At 44.1% G+C, this 22,725-nt stretch overlaps 1 protein-coding gene across 1 annotated transcript in view; it reads right to left on the minus strand.

The window, feature by feature from the left end:
- LOC104470834 (mitogen-activated protein kinase kinase kinase kinase 4) overlaps positions 1–19,794 on the minus strand; it is a gene marked incomplete at its 3' end in the record, with an annotated part of 44,485 nt that extends 24,691 nt beyond the window's left edge. Inside the window, exon 1 of the mRNA XM_010085897.1 lies at positions 19,696–19,794. Within this exon, the coding sequence (XP_010084199.1) occupies positions 19,696–19,794 (99 nt within the window). The remainder of the gene's footprint in view (positions 1–19,695) is intronic.
- Positions 19,795–22,725: the final 2,931 nt, after the last annotated feature.

Below are 22,725 nucleotides of genomic sequence, written 5' to 3' on the forward strand. Positions count from 1 at the left end.
TTTGGGGCTCAAAAAGCACCATCAAGCTCAGCTACTCTGTGGGAATGAACAGAAAAGAAATAACTAGAAATATATGGGCTGAGAGCAGCTTTGTTTGGGCAAAGACTCCTCCTTCAACTTGCTTGTTCACGTAAGAATGAAATCCACACTTACAACCCTAAGGGTTTTCAAAGCAGGAAGGAATACAGGTAATAATATTTTACCTCTAAAATACACTTGCACTCAGAAATACAGCTTTTTTTTAAAAAGGAAATCCATTACAGAATGATTTACAACTGACTGACAAGATGATGATGATGACTCTGTAATTATCAGGTCCAATCACTCAAATTACAATTTACCAGCAGACACACAAACTACTTGATTCACAGCTAAGATTTTCTTCAGCACAACCTATGTCCTTCCTAAAACAAGAGAGGAGACAGACAGCCTCTATCAGTAACAGATAAATGTGGCTGCTGACGAGAGGAATTCAGGGATGTCTGCGAGGGGCAAATTTCCCTTCACATTTGTGCCAAACCCTTCCAGAGCACAGATGACAACCAGGGCTTTTCCTCTGCATTCAGACAGGAACAGTTGTTAAGACAGGTACAAAGGTAGGGCCATGTCTGGGCACTTGCGATAAGCGAGTTCTTTATAAAATCGGCTGCTGAAGTTTTGATTTCCTTTGGTAGATTAATGCTGACTTATGCACAGCATTTAAAATCACCCTGCATTGCCAAAGCTCTATAAAGGCTGTGCACTTTAGTGTACAAGTAAGTGCATTTGGCATTATACCACTATGTACAAAATCATTTTCATGCAGCTGCCAGCAGAAGGGAACTATATTCTTGGACCAGATGTTTTTGTTGTCAGCACTGCCAAGCACTCCTGGAAACCTCACAGCTGAGTGGTGCTGCAGGAGTGAATTAACAGTGAACAGAGACACAAGATGCTCGTGTCCATCTATCAGATGGGGTGTCACAGCCCCTCTCTCCCTTCCTCCACCTTTCCGAGCAAGGAAGCCACTGATAACCAGCTAGTTATTTACCTGCCCAAGAAGAAAAACCCTTCTACCTCCATCAGGATAAATAAAACCAACAAATGCTTGCAGAAAATATTACACCCCAGCTGCATTTACCCCAGCTAGGCAACAAAGGGACCACGGTTAACCAAGAAAATAGGAACTGAGAAAATATAAATGGTCCTAATACTACAGTATGTGTTTATTTTCACTGCTAGGCTGTGAACAAGCTTGCATTTATAAAACGGTATTTCACCTCCAAAATCAGAGCTGCTTATGGCATCTCCCTCTCCAGTTTAAAAGCAAACAGCTCAGATCTCAGCACAAGTCTTTCACTCTTGAGCTGAAACCTGGACAACCCTGTCAGGAATTTGGGGACAGGAGTCCACTTCCCAAACCCAGAACCCACTCCCAGTGAGGCTTGGCTGCTCTTCGCCCTGCTGCCCCTGTGATGCAAAGCAGGGGTTCCTACCAGCCCCCAACCTGCCGGCCTTGCCTTACCTTTCACAACTGCACCACGACTAGCAGAGGGGACCCACAGGGGCTACAGGGACAGAAATAATAAATCATCAGACAGCTGCTTAAAACTGTGGATGCATATGCACAGCAGGCAGAAAGCAATCCAAACAGGAACAAGGGAGCCAGGCACTAACACCCAGGTGCCGATAAGAAGAAAATGAGGTTTACTCAGTTCAAAACTCTCCCTTGACAGGCTCACCCTAAATCAACCACAAAGGCTGTAAGAGTAACCTGAGAGAGCAGACCACCTCACCCAGAAAGAAAAAACTCTGCAACAGGCCAGGACGAGGTGCGAGCGCAACCGCCTCCCCATCTAGGCTGCAGCCCTCCCCAGGGCGGCAAAAGGCAACATCGCTCCTCCGGGTTTGTGGTGAGGGGCTTGCTTCTTTGTTTATTCCACTTACTGGGCATCACACGTGTTCCAAACAGAAGGCAGCAGAAAGAAGATGTGTGTGTGGTGTGAGCGTGCTGAGAGCTGCTTTGGGGTCTCTTTCCTCAGACAGGCAGTTCAGATAGTCACAGCCCGCTCCTGTACTGCCAGCTGCTGTTAAAAAGCAACACTCAGCAACTTGACTGTAAAATAACAATTTGCCTAATGTGTTTTACTGAAATTCTCCTATACAGGAATAATCTGGTCTCTCTCAAAAAAAGAGTATTATTTTGGTTTTCCCAGCCTCCAGCAGCCACCACATCTCGTGCATCAAACAGGGCTCCAGCCCGCCCAGCTGCACCTGCCAGCCAGCATCCGCACGGGAGCTGCACTTGCATCTAACACCTGGAGCGGTGCCTTCCTTAAGGAGAAATTCAGAAGTTAAGCACTTAAAAAAAAAAAAACAACCAAAAAACAAAACAGATGGCCTCTCTTGTCCAGATAAATAAATGGTCTTCTTCTCAGGGACTTTTCCCTTAAAACAAAAGTAATGCTATCGCTACGGGGTCTCACGGGAAGATGATTCATAAGCAGAAAAAGGCCTGTAAATTCTGTGCTCAAGGTATCCACCCCATCAGATACTACACCTTTTTACTACACTAGTCCTGTAACATGATGAAGTGACAGTCTGAAAAATCTTGTCTTAAATCACACTGACTTGAAACAAAGAGCAATTATCCCAGCCAAAGCTGGGGGCTGGGCATTTACATCCAAAGAATCACAGAATACGGGGTTGGAAGGGACCTCAGGGATCATCTGGTCCAACCTTTCCTGGCAAAAGCATGGTCTAGACAAGATGGCCCAGCACTCTGTCCAGGCAAACCTTAAAGCATCCAACGCTGGGGAATCCACCACTTCCCAGGGAAGATCATTCCAATGGCTCCTTGTATAAAAGGAGTCTCCATCTTCTTTGTAGCCACCCTTTAAATATTGGAACATGGTGATAAGGTGAAAGTCTTCTTTTCTCAAGGCTGAACAAACACAGTTCTCTCAGCACTTCCTCATATGGCAGGCTTCCCAGTCTTTTGATCATCTTTGTGTCCCTTCTCTCGACCCTCTCCAATCTGTCCACAACTTTTTTGCATAGTGGGGACCAAAACTGAACATAGTATTCTGGTGTGGCCTGACATGTGCTGAGTACAGTAGGATAATGATTTCTTTATCTCTGCTGGTGAAGCTGTTGTTGATGCAACCCAGCATCCTGTTGGCTTTCTTTGCCACAGGAGCCAACTGTTCACTCCCATTGAGCTTGTTGTTCACCAGGACCCCCATGTCCCTTTCCACACAGCTCCTCCTCAGACAGGTAGATCCCAGCCTGGGCTGCACTCATGGATTATGTTTTAGCAGGTGCAAGACCTTATCCTTGTCCTTGCTGAACTCCATAAGGTTCTTGTAAGCCTTCTCTTCCAGCCTATCCAGGTCCTCCTGCAGGGCAGCTCTCCCTTACGAAGTGTCCAGTTCCCTGCTCAGTTTGGTATCATCAGCAAACTTCATCAGGATACACTCGATCCCATAATCCAGATCACTTATGAAGATATTAAACAGCATTGGGTCCAATATCGATCCCTGGGGGACCCCACTTGTGACAGGCTGCCAGTCTGAAAAGGAGTTATTTACCACCACCCTCAGTGTGAGGCCTGTCAGCCAGTTCCTCATCCACCACAGAGACCACTTGTCTAGACTGAAACCCATCAGTTTCTCCAGGATGAGGTTGTGGGAAATCGTATCAAGAGCCTTGGAGAAATCCAGGTAGACAATGTCCACCACTTGACCCACATCAACCAAGCAGGTTACTCTGTCATAGAAGGTGATCAGGTTTGTCAAGCACAATTTGCCCTTGGTGAATCTGTGCTGGCTTTTCCCAATCCTGTGCTTCATTTGACTTGTAATAGTCCCCAGGAGGATTCATTCCACAACTTTCCGAGGGACTGAGGTAACACTGATGGGCCTATGATTTCCTGGATCCTCCTTTAAGTCCTTCTTGTAGACAGGGGTGACATTTGCCTTCTTCCAGTCTTCTGGGACATCCCCTGATGTCTACGACTTCTCAAAGATTATGGAGAGCGGCCTTGCAATGGTATCAGCCAGCTCTCATAACACCCTTGGGTGGATAACACCAGAGCCCATCGATTTGTAGGGGTCAAGCTCTTGGTACAGTTCACATACCAACTCTTCTTTCATTAATGGTGGGTCTGTGTTTGCATCAACTGGGATTTTTGTTCCCAAGGCCTGGGGCCCGAAAGTGCTGGTAAAGACAGAGGAGAAGAAAGTGTTGAGAACCTCTGCCTTTTCAGCATTGTGGGTGACTAACTCACCTCTCCTGTTTAACAGCAGGACCAATATTTTCCTTCTGTTTCTGCTCCTTATGCACTTGAAGAACCCTTTCTTGTAGTTTTCGACATCTCTGGCAAATTTCAATTCAAACAGAGGTTTTGCTCTTCTAACAGCATCTCTGCACACCCTGGCAACGCCCTTGTTTGGAGAGCTTCAAAATTCAGGAGGATATGCTTTAAGGCACCAGATTTGCTCAGAGCAAACAGCATAACGATGAAGCCAAGCACAAAGGGACAGGCTGCAGCAACCCTGCCAGCTCCAGCTCCACCACCAAGGCAAGGATCTGCTGGTTTGGGAACATTACTAAGCAGCATGGAAGTGGCAGAAATCCCACACACAGCAAATCAGACCTCTCCAATAGCTGGAAAGAGGCAGCTAAGTGAAAGACCATGTGTTGTGGAGGTCAGCTTCTGCCAGACTACAGGCATCTGAACAAAGACCGTCATGGCTGGAGGCTCCTCTCCTGTGGTTTCCTGCAGCCTCGTCCCTCCAACAGGCACATGGAGAAATCCCAAAGCCCAGTCAGAAATGAAAGCCTCACAGAAACTCTTGGTTAAATTGGTTAAGCTTGTCTCTGCCAGTTTACTAACAAATGACGCTCCGCTAGGAAAAGCCTTTAGCTGCGCTCTGGCTGGCATGAATTAAAAAGCAAGGGACAGGGGGTGCAGAATAGGAAAAGGAAGAACAGGGAGGCTATTATAAAGATAGCAAAACGTAATTAAAATAAAAGAAGGAAGTTCTAAGGTTGTGTGTGCTTTTTTTTTTTTTTTTTGGACAATTCTCCCCAGATCAGTCCATCTGTAGTCTCTGAGCATCTGGGGGTTTCTGCCAAAGTGATCAGTAGCAAAGAGCTAGCATTTGTCTTTGAATTGCATCCATTATGTGCTCCAGTGTTCCCACACCACACAGAGAAATCAGAGGCACTTGCAATTCTCCCTGGGCTAAGGCCGAGCCACTGATCCAAAGCACAAGGGATGACGGCAGTCCGTGTGCGCTCCTGCATATAAAGGCAAGGCACAGTGGAAAAAAAGGACATTGCTGCTTTTCATGACCTATAAAACTTCCTCACTGAAAGCGGGTTTGGCTGAGGGCAACTCTCCAACTCATTGGCAAACCTCTTCAAAGCAAGGCACTCAGCTAAGGTTGTCTTTCACACAACACAGCCCTTATTACCTCATGCCTTTGGTTCATGAGTAGACATTTTTCCCCAGGAGCCATAGCACGTACTGCCATGCAACAGTTACAACCCAGTTTTGCTCACCTCTCCCTAACAATGACACTGTGGCACTCACCTGGAGAGTGGGCACGTGCCTGCACACACTGACAACCTGTGTGTCCTGTCCTCTTCCCTTTGGGGAGGTGCAGGGTTCTGCAAAACCATTTATCCGCTGTTAACTGCCCACCAGCCCTGCTCACCTTGCACCTGAAGGGCTGGGTAAGGACCTCTTTTACCATTCATCTTGTAAAGATGATTAAAAGAGAAGGTTAAAAAGGAAAAAAAAATCATGATGAAACAAGTTGTCTGAATGGAAGAAGCAAAAAAACCCGCTGAACAGCAGTAAGCTCCTACCAGCATAACTCAAAAATCTCTGTTACGTTGCTGATGTGTATCAGGTTTCAGAAGAAACTTCTGGCTCTTGACATCATGTTGAAGGCAAGCAGGTTTCTCACTCTGAAGCCCTCTAGTGATGGCCAGCAGTCACACAAGTACTAGTGATGACAGCAGTCACACAAGTACTCACTTTTGAGCACATCCAGGAAGAAAAATTTAGAAAAATCCTTGCTCAAGAGATCACTGTTCATCAGCCACACCGGGTCAAGATGGCCATGTCTCAAGGAACACACACCAGGCCGTGGAGCTATGATAACCAGAGCATTTGCGACTGTTTATCCACATTCTAGCCGTTTGTCCCCCAAAGGCTGACGAATATGGGTATTTTGTGAACCATGGATTAGACCCCCAACCTAAACCAGGGTCTTAAAATTAAGACCCAGAAAAAAAAATGTGGACAAGTCATAAGAATGTAGGCTTGATACTAAATGTCTTTTTTTTTTTCTTCAGTCCCAAAAACTGAAATACAACTTTTTGATCTATATTGTGCCTTACCAATAGGCACACTCTATGCTGCTCACTGAACATACAGCTCCGGAGTACTAGAGTTTCCACAACAATATTAATCTCATGCACTATCAAGCTGCAGAGAAGACCAGTAGAAGAAACATCTCCATTTTTTTTCTAAGAAAAATTCCTATTAACGGCCAGGCAGATTTCCTCCCCCTCTGGATCCAGCACTGCTTCAGGGATGCTACTGTGTCAGGAGATCTCTCCTATGAAACTACAACACTCTGACCAAACCCACCGATTTGTATTCTTCTGCTTTAGCAACCACCTGTATGAAATGCACTTATTACAGAACTAGCTACATATTTTTTACATCTTGAAATGGCAAATCATTAGATGTGCATCATACGCAAGAATGTTAAAATGAGCACTGTTTCCCAAACTAAAGTCTGTTCTAACACTTTATGTATCTTAAAACAACTTTATCGCCAAAGAAACTGCTGACTTAAACCATACCTAACTAATATCTGGAGAAAGAAAGAGCAATATCCAGTGAATTAGAAATGGTACCCCACAAGCATACACAGCAAGGGCAGGCTGGTCTTTTGATTCTGGACTTCACTTAAAGCAGAGGTGTCATTCAGAGGTAGATCTACTTTGGCTACCTGGATTAGCCCACCAAAGCGCTGTTTTCTTTCACCATTTGCTAACCAAAGCACCATTAAACTAAAGATTAACAACGTTCTGTGCCTGCAAATACGGGGCATGGTCCAAAATGTGGTTCACCAAAGCCAGTCTCCTGTGGGTCACCAGATCAGACGCAGCTGGCATCACACATCCTCAGTACAGTTTTTTTGGCTCCACCATTGGAACCGACCTTGCCACCCAGTGATTCTTTGCTCTGACATTAGCCTGAACACTGGAATTCAGAATCACAATAAATGTGATGGAAATGGTCCAAAGCAGAAAGTGAAGTAATTTCTGAGGCAAACAAGCGGACTAAAAATAGCCAGCTGCACAGTGGAAAGAATCAGAGGGTGGGGGAATCCCTGCAGAAGACCTTTACACTCCCTTCTTTATTCGTAAATCTGCAGGTGTGGAGCACTACAAACAGTCCCTCAGCAGCCGTCACAGGTGTCCAAGAAAGATGTGGCCAGGCTGTTGGAAAGCAGACACAGCCAGCTTTCCTCCTGGGTTCACACTGTAGAGGCATGGCTGTGGGGGTGCGGTTCCCTAGGTGGCCTCCAAGCTGTAAACCTGAAGAGAGGCTGCTGCGGGCCAGCTCCCCGCCCCTGTCTCCCTCTCCCTGCTCTGCCTGCTCACCTACCCCCCAGACAGCTTTTGCTGGGGAGAAAACAGTAGAAACCTAATCTGTATTCAAAAAAAAAAAAAAATAAAGGAAACAAAAATAAAATACTTCTTTGCCAGTGGAGCTCTCTGAAGGATGGGACCAGAGGGATGCTGGTACAAAGGAAGCTGGGAAAGGCAGGGAAGAGAGGCAGGGCTCCTGGAGTAGCAGCCAGACATCAAATTGGCTCAAATTGGCTTTGCTGTATTGTAAAACCACATCTCAAGGGAGAAGTAAATAGAAAATAGGGAAAACCCATAGACACCTATGTCAGGAGGATGCACTGCCATCACAATAGCATGCCACCTGAACATTTACAAATGGAGAATGAAACTGTTCCTCTTCTATTTCCTGTGAGTTCGAGAAATCCTTTCCTGAATTTACATTCATGTTTGTTTGTTTACATTTGTAGGCATGAGAAAGAGAATGAATTTGCATTTACACGCTGATCCATCCATTTTTAGGAGAACAGTGTAAACTCTAACAATTTGTGGTGCAAATCAAGACTAGGCTAGGTATACCTCCCAAGATCTTTTAACCAGAATTGAGGAGCAGCAGCAATTCTGAAATAGGAACCAATATCACCCTCAGGGACTCAAATTTGAGTAAAGACTTGTTTGATGATGCAGACCCCTCTGATCTATAAATCTCTGCAACTCTATCATTTTATAATTGACTCAAAGCTTTACGTTTAAACAAACTGTTGCAAAGGGGAGTAGCAAGAAAAGCAAAAAGAAAAATTCAGAGTGAAAACCAACTAAGACATTTACAAAAAATGGGTTTGTCTCACACACTCAAAGAGAGGAAACATCAATAAATGCTAGAGAAAAGGCCACCAAAATGAGATGTATGCAAGAGACAAATAAAACCCTCCTTAACGGTGCTGCCTTTGCATCACTGTTTCCACAGCAGTGACTCACGGCTGCCTGGCTGCCCGTAGCCCTGGCCCAGGAGGACAGGTTAGCGCAGGGGGAGCCAAGCAGCCAGGCACCAGGATGCTCGCTCTCCCTGTTGCCTGCGGTCTGTTTGCCCAATTACATTTCCATTCAATAAAATATTCCACATAAGAAAATTATTTTCAGGAATCATGGCCACTCTCCTTTCTCACTCTTGCACACACAGCCAAGGTGCTTTGCCAGATGGGTAACAGTTATCTAAAGGTCTGTGTGCTGTGGCATTTACACTAGGATTTGCACTTAGTTCTTAGCAGCTCTAGAATCAAACACTGAAACTCAGTTCAGGATGAAGGAGCTACAGTGGAAAATAACCCTGCTCTAGTAAAACACTGCAGAAACACCTCGTCCATCAACTGACACGCAAAAAAACTGAAAGTTCATTTCTGGAACTGACCTCTCCACTATGCAAAGAGAGACACATTTGCGAAGGTCCCCATAATCCTGCAGAACTAGGTGCAAAAGAGAGCAGGCTGTTGAACTCTCACCATGCCTTTTACACCAGTAATGAGCTGGGTAAAGAAACTACGATTTTACCTGGTGGACATGAGGCTAGACACAACAGAATGCGCCCTCCACACAGGAACAGTACCTGCTTCTGCAGCTAAGTCACTCACTTCCCACAGACACCCCTTTCAGATCAAAACATGTGCGAAATAAAGCCTGACACAAAAAAAAAACCAAAACAAAACAAAAAAAAAACAACACAACCAACCAAACAAACAAAACAAACAACACCAAAAAACCCAGGGATCATCAGAACAAAGAGATGCCTCCTTGGCCAGACTCCCATCAGTCTAATCCTGCTTGAAGCAGGGTCTTACTAAGAGAGATGGCAAGGACAGGAGCGCAAAACTAAACTCTGTGTTTACTATGAAGCAGCAACCTTTGCAATTTAATGACAACACCTTTCCACTTTTATTTAGCAGTAGAAAATGTTCTCTGCCAGAGAGGCTATACAAACCACGCTCAGTGGACTTCAATTCCTTTTGGATTAAACCTACCTAGAGGAATGTACGCAGGTCCCTTGCTGGAAAGGACTTGAGACGTTTCTAGGCTCAGCAGACAAACAGCACCTTCTCTTACACTGATGAACTGAACTAGTTTGCACAGCATCTTCAAGCTTCTTTTAACACTTAGCGCAGCCACGTGCTTCCCATTGCACGTTTAAGAGACCGGGAACAGGGGCAGAAGAATGCTTTCCTGTTAGGCACAAGGGGACTGCTCATTGTGGTTACAAGTCAGCTTAGAGTACAATGAATTCCCAGGTCCTTGTGCATTAGCACTTGCTGCCATTATCTCTAGTTCTAGGAGCTGGGCTTTAAGATTGTATTTTAGGCAACAACTCCCCTACACAATCACTCAAACTGATCTTGCAAAAGGAGCACTGTTGAGAGACTTGGAGAAAACACTTTAAATGTCTGGAGACTAACATTGCTATTTTATATTTATATATACACATGCACATGTTAAGAAAGAGAAAGAGGGGGAGAGAGGTCATAGAATCATTAAGGTTGGAAAAGAACTCAAGGATCATCAAGTTCAACCATCAACCCACACCACCTAACTCACTAAACCATGTCCCTAAGCACCACATCTACACGTTTCTTGAACACCTCCAGGGATGGTGACTCCACTTCCCTGGGCAACCTGTTCCAATGCCTGATCACTCTTTCAGTGAAGAAATTTTTTCTAATATCTAGCCTAAACCTCCCCTGGAGCAACTTGAGGCCGTTTCTTCTTGTCCTATCACTTGTTACTTTAGAGAAGAGGCCAGCACCCACCTCACTACAACCTCCTTTCAGGTAGTTGTAGAGAATGATAAGGTCTCCTCTCAGCCTCCTCTTCTCTAGACTAAACAACCCCAGCTCCCTCAGATGCTCCTCATAAGACCTGTGCTCCAGACCCTTCACCAGCTTCGTTGCCCTTCTCTGGACCTGCTCCAGCACCTTCACCAGCTTCGTTGCCCTTCTCTGGACCTGCTCCAGCACCTCAATGTCCTTCTTGTGGTGAGGGGCCCAAAACTGAACACAGGATTCAAGGTGCGGCCTCACCAGTGCCGAGTACAGGGGCACAATCCCTTCCCTAGTCCTGCCAATCACACAGAATAATCTCAAATGTACAATACCATTTGTGGACCCATAAACTAAAGAAAGAACCAGAGGGAGATTTTTAAATGCTTTAAAGTAGTTTGCATGTGCTACTCTGCACACATTCCTATAGCTGCAGCACTCACTTGAAAAGTCAAGCATCAGAACTTTTTCTTTAAAAAAAAAAAAAAAACCCAAACCAGTAATCTACCTCCTCCCCCTGATTTACTACAAAACAGTGGCCAGCTGACAGATAATGGACAGTGGTTAAGATCTGACTACCATCCCCAAAGCAGAGGCTATAAATTTCAGCCTCTCTCTTCTCTGCACAGCCTGCCAGTTTTCACATAACTTGTTGGGACTTCATATCTTTGGAATTTCTCCTCCTTACTAAACTTGGCCGAAGCTGGCCAGCAGATCCAAAAGGTATTTGGTGGAAAAGAAGGCAGGATGCACACACTATCACCAAGAAGCCTCATTTCCTTAGGAAGCCAAGATAAAAATACAGAATGTCACAGCAAAAACAGGAGGAGCCCACAGGCAGGTGCAGTTTATGAAACTACAATTAAACACAGTCAAGAAAGATTACATTTCAAGCAGATATATCTCCTTTAACATAAACAGCTAATTAATTCTCCTGTGTTTGATCCTAATGCCCAGGCCAGATGTTAAAGTGCACCTCTGAAAGACAGCAGCTCACACTGGACCTCAGATCTCTTGTTTGCCTATTCAGGCAGGACTACACTGCAGACCTGGATTCTGCCTAGATACTTGCTAAAATGAAAGCACAGTGCTGTGTCACAGTCCTCACTGTTTTTACTCTGCTCAAACTGGCAAGAGCACACATGCTCTAACACTGTATTGACAGGGTTGCCTTGTTTTCCTTGAGTAGACAATATGTCTGATTCACTGGGGATAAATTGAGCTGTGCTGTGTGTCTGACAGAAATGATACAAAATGCAGTCCTGTGCTTTTTGCTGTTATCTGCACACAAACCATTTCTGTTTCCCATCAGAACTCAAATCTCATCAGACAGTTTGAACAAACAAAGCTCAGTGCTTGGGAAGGCAGCAGTGAAATGCCTGTGTCGAGGCCACCTGCATGAATGCTTCCCCTCAGCTCAGAAGAAATGCTCCATCACTAGAACTTGCACAGGCTAATATTGCTCAAATTCATGTCAGTGCAGGTATGACCAGTAGGTTAAATATCATGATTGTGAAAGCATCTGCACACTACCCACACTGAGCCTTCATCACGGCTTATATTAGGGTTCAGATTTCCTTAACATAGATAGATGCTAGCAGCCATTCATATACGTATGAAATCACATTGTCATTAGTGACTTCCTTGTCAATGCTAACAGAAGATCTCCAGACGACTGCAGGTACTGAGCCTAAGGACTGAAGAAAAACAGGCACAGGATTACAGTTAAATGCATAAGCATTGCCCACTTGGATTGATAATACTGCCCAAAAGCTGGAACTCAAGCCACCTGTCCTGCTCATTACAACAATGGTAACAGACGTCAGTCAGTAGCTCACCTAGATGACTTATTTCCTTCTGAGTGTGTCAATGCAGTCGCACCATCAGACCAAATGAAACAAATTTTTAAGGAGAAAGTCCAGACTTGTCCAAAGAGCTCAAAACTTGCAGAGCTATCTTCTTAATGCGCAATCCTGCCCTTCCGCCAATGGAAGTTAGCTGTAGCCTACACAGCCTTCTAGTTTCCATTATGCTCCAGTACTAAACATGTGCTCTCACATACTGACAAGCAATAACAGATCTTAGTGCCACAGCTGAGGAGTGTATCCTGAGCATCATCTGTTGTGTTACAGCAGCATTACCTGGTTCTCTTACAGCCAGGTAGGCAAAATTTCAAAGCTGCCTCCCTAAAACAAGGAGATTCTTCTGCACTCCGAACTAGAGCAAAGTTCCCTTTACATGGCCATATATTCAGTTTGTGTAATCTAAACTACAATTTACATTACAATTTAGAGGGTACTGGCAAAACATCTGCTAGATAGGACAAAAACCTTGCACATCAGACTTGCCATAAGCACACAGATGAGAAGGCAGAGGCAACACAGCTTTCTTTGCACTTTCTTAACACAGCGATCCATGATCAGCCTTGAGTACGAAGCCAGCTCCTGACCTCAGCTGAAAAGCCAAGCAACAGGAATACTACTAAATGAGCACCACGAAGCCTTCACAGTCAAAGCTCTTTTGCTGTTAACAGACAATGATGCTGGTGAGGCAGCAATGGTGCCCTCAAGGATCTTTATGGCAAAAGGAAAACATCTGTTTCTTCCAGCCTTAAAACAACCACGTTCCAAAACACAGATGTTAAAATACCCAGAGAGGTATACCCACAAGGACAACGGACAACAGGCTGTGCACGCAAACAGTCTTTCACTAAGTTGGAAATCTTGCACTAAGAAGAAATTGTATGTTGAAAAGAGCAGATAGAGAAACGAGAATGTATGAATGTTTTACATCTCTTTTTTCCTCTCCCTGGTGCCAATTTTTCCCCCAACCACACCGTATTAGTGTAAAGCTGCTCTTTGCTGGGACACAGCAATGCAGAGTCCTGGTGCTTGACACCAGCTTCTCCAGTCAATCCACGCTGAGTATCGTTTCCCAAGCTGCTAGATAACAGTCACAGCTTTCTGCCTCGACCTCAAATGGTATGTGGAACTCCCCATTCAACCTCCCTCTTGTAACCACATCAAACCCAACATCCTCTCCTTCCCATCCTACCCTTCCCAAATAAACTTCTCCAGTTTGACAGTCTTACTAACGACCCCAGGACTCGGATGAAGAAAGTTTCTCCTTTATCCAAACTGGTGCCAGCACTGCTCCAGAAGTTTCTAGAATCATGTCCAAAAATCGCAGTTCCGACTCAAGCTGGGTGCTAGATATATTTGCCTTGCTGGGAGATAAAGTCACTGCTCCTCGTATGACTGTAAGGACAAAAGGCTCTCCAGAGTTAAAATGTCACTCTACTCTGTCAGGACAATGAGCTGGCAGGCTAAACACTGCCCTGTCACCCAAGAACACAGGTGTTACGACATGTCTGACACCGCGAGCACCCCCTCCACCATGCATAGCCCTCACCCTGAAGACGGACAGGACCACCTCTGCCTGACCTAAACATGGGTCTCGTAGAGAAATGGGCAGCATGGAGCTGACAGGGGCTGCAGCAGAGGCCAATCCCACACGGGGTCAGCCAGCACCACAGAGCTGAGCATCCTGGCATCCAGGCCATGGTAAAGCAGAACAGTGCCAGGCTGCTGGCAGAGGGCATGCAGTAGAGCTAGGTGCAGGATCTCAAATTAAGGAGGGAAACAGTCAATTATAGAAACTCTGCAGCTCAAAAAAGGTTGCGCTGCCGGCTGCAAGACTGCTGTAGCTCTTTTTGACCTCCTCTCAAACCAGACGTTACAGCTCAAGGGATCACCCTATCCAGCTCTGTTTTCCTCTGAACTGTAATACGAAGCTCCCAGAAGCTTTTTTTCTTTTTTTGACCTAATCCCTGGAAGTTATCAGAGGTTAATCAGCTTCAGGAGAGAGACTGGACAGCAGGGCTATCCACACTGTAAATACCTTTCCTATTTATACCTTTTCCACAGAACAAAACAATTATTTGTTTTGCCAGGTAACTGTTTCACTAAAGAAAAATTTTGCACAGGCTAGCACTAGTAAGCAACCTCACATCTGAGGGACAAGCAAGCAAGATGCCAGTACGCCCTCATGGGAACTACCTGAATTTTTAGGTTCTTGATTAATTTTCCCCAATTCAAGAGGAAGGGGCACAGCAAAGGCTTTTAGTAACTCTTTTTTAGTAACTTTTTTAGGCTTCAGGTTTGCTTTACTTAGCAGTAAGTACTGCCATGGACTGGTATATATGTGATTTATCAGGCAGCTGTGCTAAGTCAGGTAAAGCAGCACACTCATGTCTCCACACTAAAAGGCCAACCCAAATTCAGCTTCTCCAGACTGGCTTGCCCTAGTTCTGTTGCACAGTGCTGTGAAGTCTGCATTTCCCAAGTACAGTAAGGCATCAACTTTTTATTTTCCTTTTTTCTTCCCCTCCAAACAGATCAAAATCCACACACAGTCTTTGGGTTTTAGTGAAGAAAAACAAAACAAAACAAAACCACATAAAAGTTAAGGCAAACTTTTAGTGGTTATTACTTTTATTTTCTCCTCATTTTGTCTGCTTGCATTTGTGGGAGCACATATTCATCTGCAGTCTTTCTGCAGACTGCTTTTGAGATGTCTTACAGAAGATGGACAGATCATCCACATGATCGTTGTTTATAACACCACATAGGCCCTAAGACATAGACTCACAAGAATCAAAGTGACTTGCCTACTACAACAAAAAAAAGCAGTCAGCAGAGTCCGGAAGACAGCAATGAATAATTCAGGTAACCTTTCCTGTCTAGGCAGGGGAGATGTGCCGTGTTTCTCTGCAGGCCTGGAGGTTTTGGTTTGGGGTTGTTAATTTTTCTGCAGAGCATGTACAGAAAGGGTAAGACAGGCAAGCACTAAAAGCAATCCAGCTTCTTCCATAAATCAGCAGGATACAGGATCCAGTTGTTTACTTAGCATAATTTTACACAGACTAGACTGGACAAGTCATGAAACACTGGGCACAAGAGCTGAGAAATGCTGCTATTAAAAAGGCATGCGGAAAACTTTCCCAAGGGATGCCAAGAGTGTGTGTGGGAAGAGGTAGGAGGAAGAAGCAGCAGCGTCAGGGGTTATAATAAAAAAGAAGCGATGGTGTTTTTCCCTCAAAATCAGTTACTAAGCCTTTCAAAGAGTAAAGCATCGCTGGAAGGGGAACACAGGAGTGACACTGGAAACAACCGTGCAGCTGCAAAGAAAGCCTCCAAGAGTGAAGCAGAGTCAAGCTGTCTGTTTAGGGTGTAATGCAAGTTAACAGCTTAGGTGCAGGCAGATTTGCCAAGCAAGCTTTGCCAAGGTTTTAAATGTTATTTGCATTACAAGAAAATGGATTCTTCTAACTAAACAGTGACTGCCAAATCTTACAATGTACTTGTGTTATATCTGATAACACCAGTCACGGCTCACTTGGTATGCCACAGTGCTGCACAAAGCAGCAAGGAGTTCATGGAAACCCAACAGCACGGTGAGTGAGTGGAAGGGGTCAGCACGGACTGAACATCACTTTCTCCAAAACAATACCCCAAAAGGAACAGAGACTCTACAATAAAAAAATTAATGACAGACTACAGGAATCTCTTAAATAACACCTCCCCGACAACATGCATACAGCCCAAGATTCATCCCACATATGTACATTTTGGAAAATAATTTTTAAAACATGTATATATGCTGATAGTTTGTATTGTTCCCTTTTACGGTCATTGGGCTCATTCCAACAACAGAATAGCTTTCAATTGATGAGGACTGGTGATTCTTCACTTTTATTTGTTCTATGCTCCAGTGAAATTTTTTACCCTAAATGCTCTCTAGCTTTGCCCTCAGAAAGAGAAAATAGGACCTACATATGTACCACTCTACTCTAGGTAGACTTATAGATCTTTAGATCCTACAGGACTTGCTTCAGTGCTGTAGATCTAAAGAGCTATAAAGATCCATACAATCTTCTAGATCTTTTCTTAATTTATTTAGAGAGGAGAAAAGTAGAAGAGACAGTAAAGTTTTATGCACAGGAACAGCCCCCCCCCCGACACTTCAGGCAGCAGTACTAACTAGTCATAATATATTCAAAGATCAAGCTGATATCTTCAGCCCACCTCCTCTTTTCTCATCCTTACCACCATTCTTTTTTAAATTAAAATCTGAAGAGAAAACCACAAGAAAAGCTGAGAAGGATGAAGAGCATTTCCACAGCACAATGTACATTACAGAGCTGTAATGTTTCTTCCAATGTCTCTAGTCAGAGGTTATACTACCTCATTTTCCTCATGCCAACCAAAGCTTTTTAAAGGGAAGCTTTCACTCTGATTTTGACATCCCTTCCTATTCACATGATCAAAGCTTTACAGCCCAGAACTGACGTAACCTCACTGGTCCTAAGCAATGTGTGAACTGCAGAATTTGGGCCTTGAAAACTGAAAATTTGAGGTGTGCCCTCAGAGCATGCCAACACTTCAGGCTTTCTAATTTGTTAAGCATTTGGCAAAGCAAGCACTGGATCAGATGTATCTCAGAAGAAAGTAAGTCTTGTGTCTGTTTTCAATGCAGGTTAGACAAAACACAATCAGACATTGTCCATAGCACTGCTTGTATTTAAGCAGAAATGCATAACACTGCCAGCAAAACATGCACAAAGCATAAGAGCTTCAGTAGTCGCTTATCAAAAAACCCCACAATTTCAGTTTTGTGGAAGTTTCCACTCAAGCCCCATTTCCCACGGTCATGGACATAGTTAGTGTTACCATCAGCCTACAAGAGCAATTCATCTAACTGTAGCTCTTCAAGCAGGTGTAGAAGGTAAATTTGAGGCTGTGGTTCCTTCAGTATTTCTTTTGGGGCAGCATAGAGGGTGGCAGTCACGTCACTGCCTTCTCTGTCCCCACGTTCTCTCCTCCCACCATCCCCATAAGCTGTAGAGAGCTAGAACCAGGATGGAGCTGCACGGTCCACCAGCAAAAGGGGGTGTTCAGGAAACCATCTCTTGAAGAACTGAAGCCATGGCTTGATTATACGGTCATCTCTGGCAGCAAAATCGCTTTGAGATACCGTCCCATTTCCTTCACGGCCATTGGCAGCTCCCTTCCAGTCGCAGGCCACTCTCTTCATAGCGACAGCACAACTGTTTGCAATGCCATGTGCTAAACTAGATCAACGAACCGATCCAAGTTATAAATAACTGGGGGTAAGAGAGGAGTGAGGGTATTTTTAACCTGGAACTGGGAACTACTCACTGATCCAGGTCACCATCTGGTCCCCAGGGCAGTTGTGTCAGCACAAGTGTTGGGAAACAGGCAAGGAACCAGCAAGGAATATCCTACAGCCACATCTGCCACTGAGAAAATGCTACATGCAATGGTCTCACTCATGCCTGGTGTTAGCAACACTATCATCCATGCCCGGTGTCAAAAAGTGAAGCTGACTTAGCACAACTTGGAAGAACTTACACCACATTTTTAGCTTCCACAGGCTCATGACTTTGAAGCAAAACCACATGAGCTCCACTGGTAGGAGCAACAGTTTTACGCTGCATGGGGCTAACATCTCCAAGCTGCTCCCTCTGACTGCCCTTCATCCCCCAAAAAAGCATGAGCTTGTGAGATAAAAACCAGACTTTTCAAAACCAGACAAAAATTACAGAAAATTTCAAAACATAAGCCATCTCCCACAGTAAAAGCTCAGCCATACTATAACAGCATTTTTCAATTGTTTTCCTTTTGCTGTTCAACTTCTCCATTACAACTGTTTGTGATTAATATATGCTATTAAAACCAGAGGGAGTGTGAAGTACAGCCAGTCTTAACGTTATGGAAGAAGCCTTCACTGTGCAGTCCAGCAAGCTGCCCTATCTAAAACTGCTCCACAAATGGAAACATTTGCAACGCAGAGAACATTCACTGTATGACAATGCACCTTCATTCTTCTCTGGTTTGCCTGCTCATTAACTGCAGCAAAAGAGCACTACCTCCTCATGAAGGCAGCCTTTGAAAATCTCCAGCTGAAAATTGATTTTTATGAGGCCATCTAACAAGTAAGAATGTCTAGCTCTTAGCAGACACAACAGCTTAAGTTAGAGAGCAGCAATCACACTGCTCATCAATCACAAAGAGATTCAGAGATAGGACTGAAGTCCTATCAGTTGACCTGACCCTGCCGTGTCGTTTTCCTCTCTCTCCTGCCTGTTTACCCATCACACCCCAGCCACTTGCCTAGGAGCTTGTGTCCAAGGCCATTTTTATTTGTTGGCACCTATGCACACACTAAAATAAAGAACATTTTGCAGCAACACCCTTGTAGGAGTTTTGCTTAATATAAGCAGCTTGACAAAGACCCCCTGCTTTGTACAATGCACACACACTGATATAATTTTTCCCCTAATACCTATATAAGATTGAGGAGTTCAGAGAATAAGACGCTTGGTTTGAAGAGGCATAACCTCTCTTCAGAAGCATGATATCAGTCAAGCATTGCAGATATCACACAGGAGGATCTCATTTGATTTTAACTCTGAAACTGTTGTGTTAATTTGTGGATGTACCTCTACAAAACACAAATGGAATCGACAGGGGAAAAGCCATGCTTTTCCTGATCTGTTTTGAAGACTTAATTTAAACTGATTGCTTTTTGAACAGCATAAAACTGCAAGCCATCTAAGGATTCAAATATGGGCATATATTTTTTATTTCTTTGGCTAGGTTAATTTCCCATCTAAAGCTCCACAGTAAATTCCCCCGGGTCAGTTATAACTACTACTTTACGCTGCTGAATTCTGCCAGCAATCTGCTCATCATTCCTGCAGATGTTTCTCCTTTCAGGCTTCTTGGAACTTTATTGGACCCATTCCTTTGAATAAATGTGTACCCTTTTTAAGCTGAAAATGTACCAGGGAAACTACTGTTCTCTACATCAAGCATTCTTCTCACCTTCTTTTTCAGTAAACGCTACATTTGAAAAAAAAAAATAATGGGAAGCAGGGAATGTGACTTTTTTCCCTCTTTTGAGAAATTCCTGAAAAGGGAGTGCTACATGTGCTCTTAAGTCCTGGGACCAGGCAAAGCAATTTGTGAAAACCAGCAGCCCTGGCACACAAGCACACAGAAATCTCTTAAAGGGCTCATGGACTCAAGGTCAGGTCCTGCAAACAGAAAGCAAACATTCACATGCAAGGACCATGCCCTTCAAGGCAAATACAAAGTAAGCCATATGCCATCTCTCATTATTAAATTTTACCCACATTGTTAAAAAAGCAGAATGTTCCTCTACTTACCTCAGTAACATCCATGACTTTGATGGCTGCTAGCTGACCCGTTTTGACATGCCGACCCTGAAGAAGAGAGAGAACTGTCAGCACCAGCATCTCACCCATCCCTTCAGCATACACAGAGCAAAACATTTGGAGGAGAGCTCTAGACACTAGGTTTTCCGCAGCTGTGATGGATCCCTTTCATACTTCATATGAAAAAACAAGAAATACTCTAGTTGACTAAAAAAAAGTTCCTTTTTAATATGTACTTATACAAATCTTAGAATGCATTTCTTTTTCTCAACATTAAAAGGATGATTATTAAGATTAAGCACAGACAGACTACATTCACAACTTCCCTTCTGTTTTCTTTAGCAAAGCTTGTACTCAGTAATGACAGTTGAAGTTTATTAACATGCCAGAATAGTTAAACTCCATGTATTGCATATTTTATTTCTATGCACCAGTGCCTGGTACCTGGGTGATATTTTACTAGGTAAATGCAAGTATGCTTAGCGGGGTTGCAAAAAGACATTTCTCTTTGTTTCAGTCTTCACCAGTTAAAAAAATGAGATTTCTTCAAGTGATGCATCAGACCTGCAACACCTCTCTATGCCTGTCTCACGATAGCTAGACAAGAACAAGACATCGTCTCCCTTCAGCTATGCCACCATAAGGGTAAAGTTTCTCAGTACAGCTGGAGCTGAATTAATAGATCCCAGCTCCTGTGGTGGGGAGCTCCTACCCTTCCTTCCCCTGCCTCCCTCCAGCCTCCTGTCACATATTTCTCCCGGGAGCACTGAGCTCCTTCTGGCACTCATCGGATCATATGATAAGCTGATTGAGATCGCTAAAATGGCAGAAAGTTAACACAGAAAAAGCAAACTGTGGGGTGGGGCGGGGGATTGCAGATGAGGAAATTAAACTGGTTTGCTCTGCAGTTGGAGCAGAGCCAGAGCTGGCAGGCAGCGCGACCAGCCCCTCCAGCCACGGTGAGCTGTAACTCCTCTCAGCTGACTTCTGACAAAAAACTATTTTTTTCCAGTATATTTTTACACGAGGTGAGGCTGTATCAATTAGCTGTTCTGGATTTTTTTTTCTAAACAGGCACTTAGAAATGGTCCTAGTATTGGTATCTTCCAGCTCTCCACTTAACACCCAGCAGTCTGCCCGAGACTTCCAGTCAAACAGCCTGGTTTCCCAACATCCAAGCATCATCCCCAAAGGCTCTTCTCTGAATCAATCACACTCTCCAGCAAGAGATATGCCCACTATTTCTTCACTTTTATCACAAATAATGACAAAAAACCACAACAAAACATTTCACTAAAGTCACAGTTCCTTTACCTCGTTCCTCACCAATTTTCAAGTTTCCCATGCAAAAGCCTATACCTAGCATCCACTATAGCTGATGGACATCAATATGTATTTTTTCCCTGGACTAAATTCTTTATCTCTTTACAGATTCCTTCCAGACTGGCACCCCAGAACTGAAGCACCTCAAGCCACTAGTCTCTTTGGAGAAATCTTGACCCCTTCATGCCTTATATGATGCCCTCCATGGAGCTAACTGTCAGCTATTGCCAGTGCATTACAAAAGACTCTGGTGAAATGCTGCAAAACTCACTGCCTCTGCTTTTTTTTTTTTTTTTTTTTTTTTATAACGTGTATTGTGCTGCACTCTCCTCTTATTAACCAATCCACATGCTCTCTATAAATAAATTACTGTACTCAGGCTTCTGCTGGCTCTGTAAACTCTCTTCATTACATGCATTTCTTTTTATAGCTTGGTGTCAAGCTGGTTTGGATTTTGAAATGAAGTTAGGTTCGTAACATGCGTGCAGTGGCCAAGACTGACCTCACCTTGACCCTATAACTTTTTGAACCAAAGCTTTTCAGCAAGCCCTGGAGAGATGCAACTCCAATTTCCCACCCTGGACCTCTGCCTAATGACAAAAGCCTGCGGTCTTCTCCTCAAGACTTACCATCCCACCAAGGGAGGAGGGGAAAACATTTTAAGCCAAGGTGGAAAAAAACGTCTCCTCTCAGCTCTGCCCCTATTTTCCACAGCCCCATGGCAGGAACAAAAAGGCCCAAGGACATAGCAAGGCACAGTTTGAGGTACAAAAAGAGTATGCTAAAGATAAGAGAGGAACAAGGACATCTCAAGAGGAAAGAAGCTCACAACATTAAGGAGGATTGAGGAAATAGAAACCTTTTAAAAAAAAAAAAAAGTGAAATACCCTTCACCATTCCTTCTGCAGCAAAGCAGGGACACTAAAATGGTAGCAGAACATACTCCAAGAAGAAAAAGTGGCACACAGAAGAGCAAAGCAGCAAGACATCCATGGGATGCCACATATTTTACAGAAAGTTATCTCTCTTTGTCTTTTTAAATCTACAAACTACTCTCTGGAAATAGCAAGCCCTCCAGAAGCCTGAAATTTTCCAGAGCTCACTTTCACAGCTTTTCCCAAGACGATGTTCCTCCCCATGAGACTGGCCCACTCGGGATGACTAATGTGTGCCAGCCCAACAGTCCTTCCCCTGCAGCTCTACAGGATCCTGCTGGTGCCTCCACTAGTTCCTGTCACATCCTGGGCCACTACAGCTACAGTGGAGCGCAGTGATTGCTCATGTTTCACTTCGCTGTTTCTGCAGCCGGGATGGGAAAAGCTTCTCCATAACCTTCCTAAGGGACTGGAAAACAAGGAACTGTAGACTGTGGGAAGTATGGGCTGCTGGGTATCCCAGGCCAAATTTAAACCCCAGTAATCAGAATATTGTTTAAAATTACTCCAAATACCCTTTTCATAATGTACAGAGCATTCATATTCTAAGCATCTACAACATATATGAGGGGGTTGCATGACATTGATTTATATGAGAAGCAAAAGGACATTTTAAAGCCACATTCTTTTCATTAAAAACATTTTTAGAGGGAGGGAAAAAGCAAACATCACCAGCACAACATACAAGCAGAGTTTTTGTTTGTTTGTTTATCTGCTCAACAGGTCTGCTCAAGAACAGACTTGCCAAACTGTTAGCACACTG

Source organism: Pterocles gutturalis, unplaced genomic scaffold (genome assembly GCF_000699245.1).
Source record: "Pterocles gutturalis isolate BGI_N339 unplaced genomic scaffold, ASM69924v1 scaffold32090, whole genome shotgun sequence".
Classification (NCBI taxonomy): Eukaryota; Metazoa; Chordata; class Aves; order Pterocliformes; family Pteroclidae; genus Pterocles; species Pterocles gutturalis.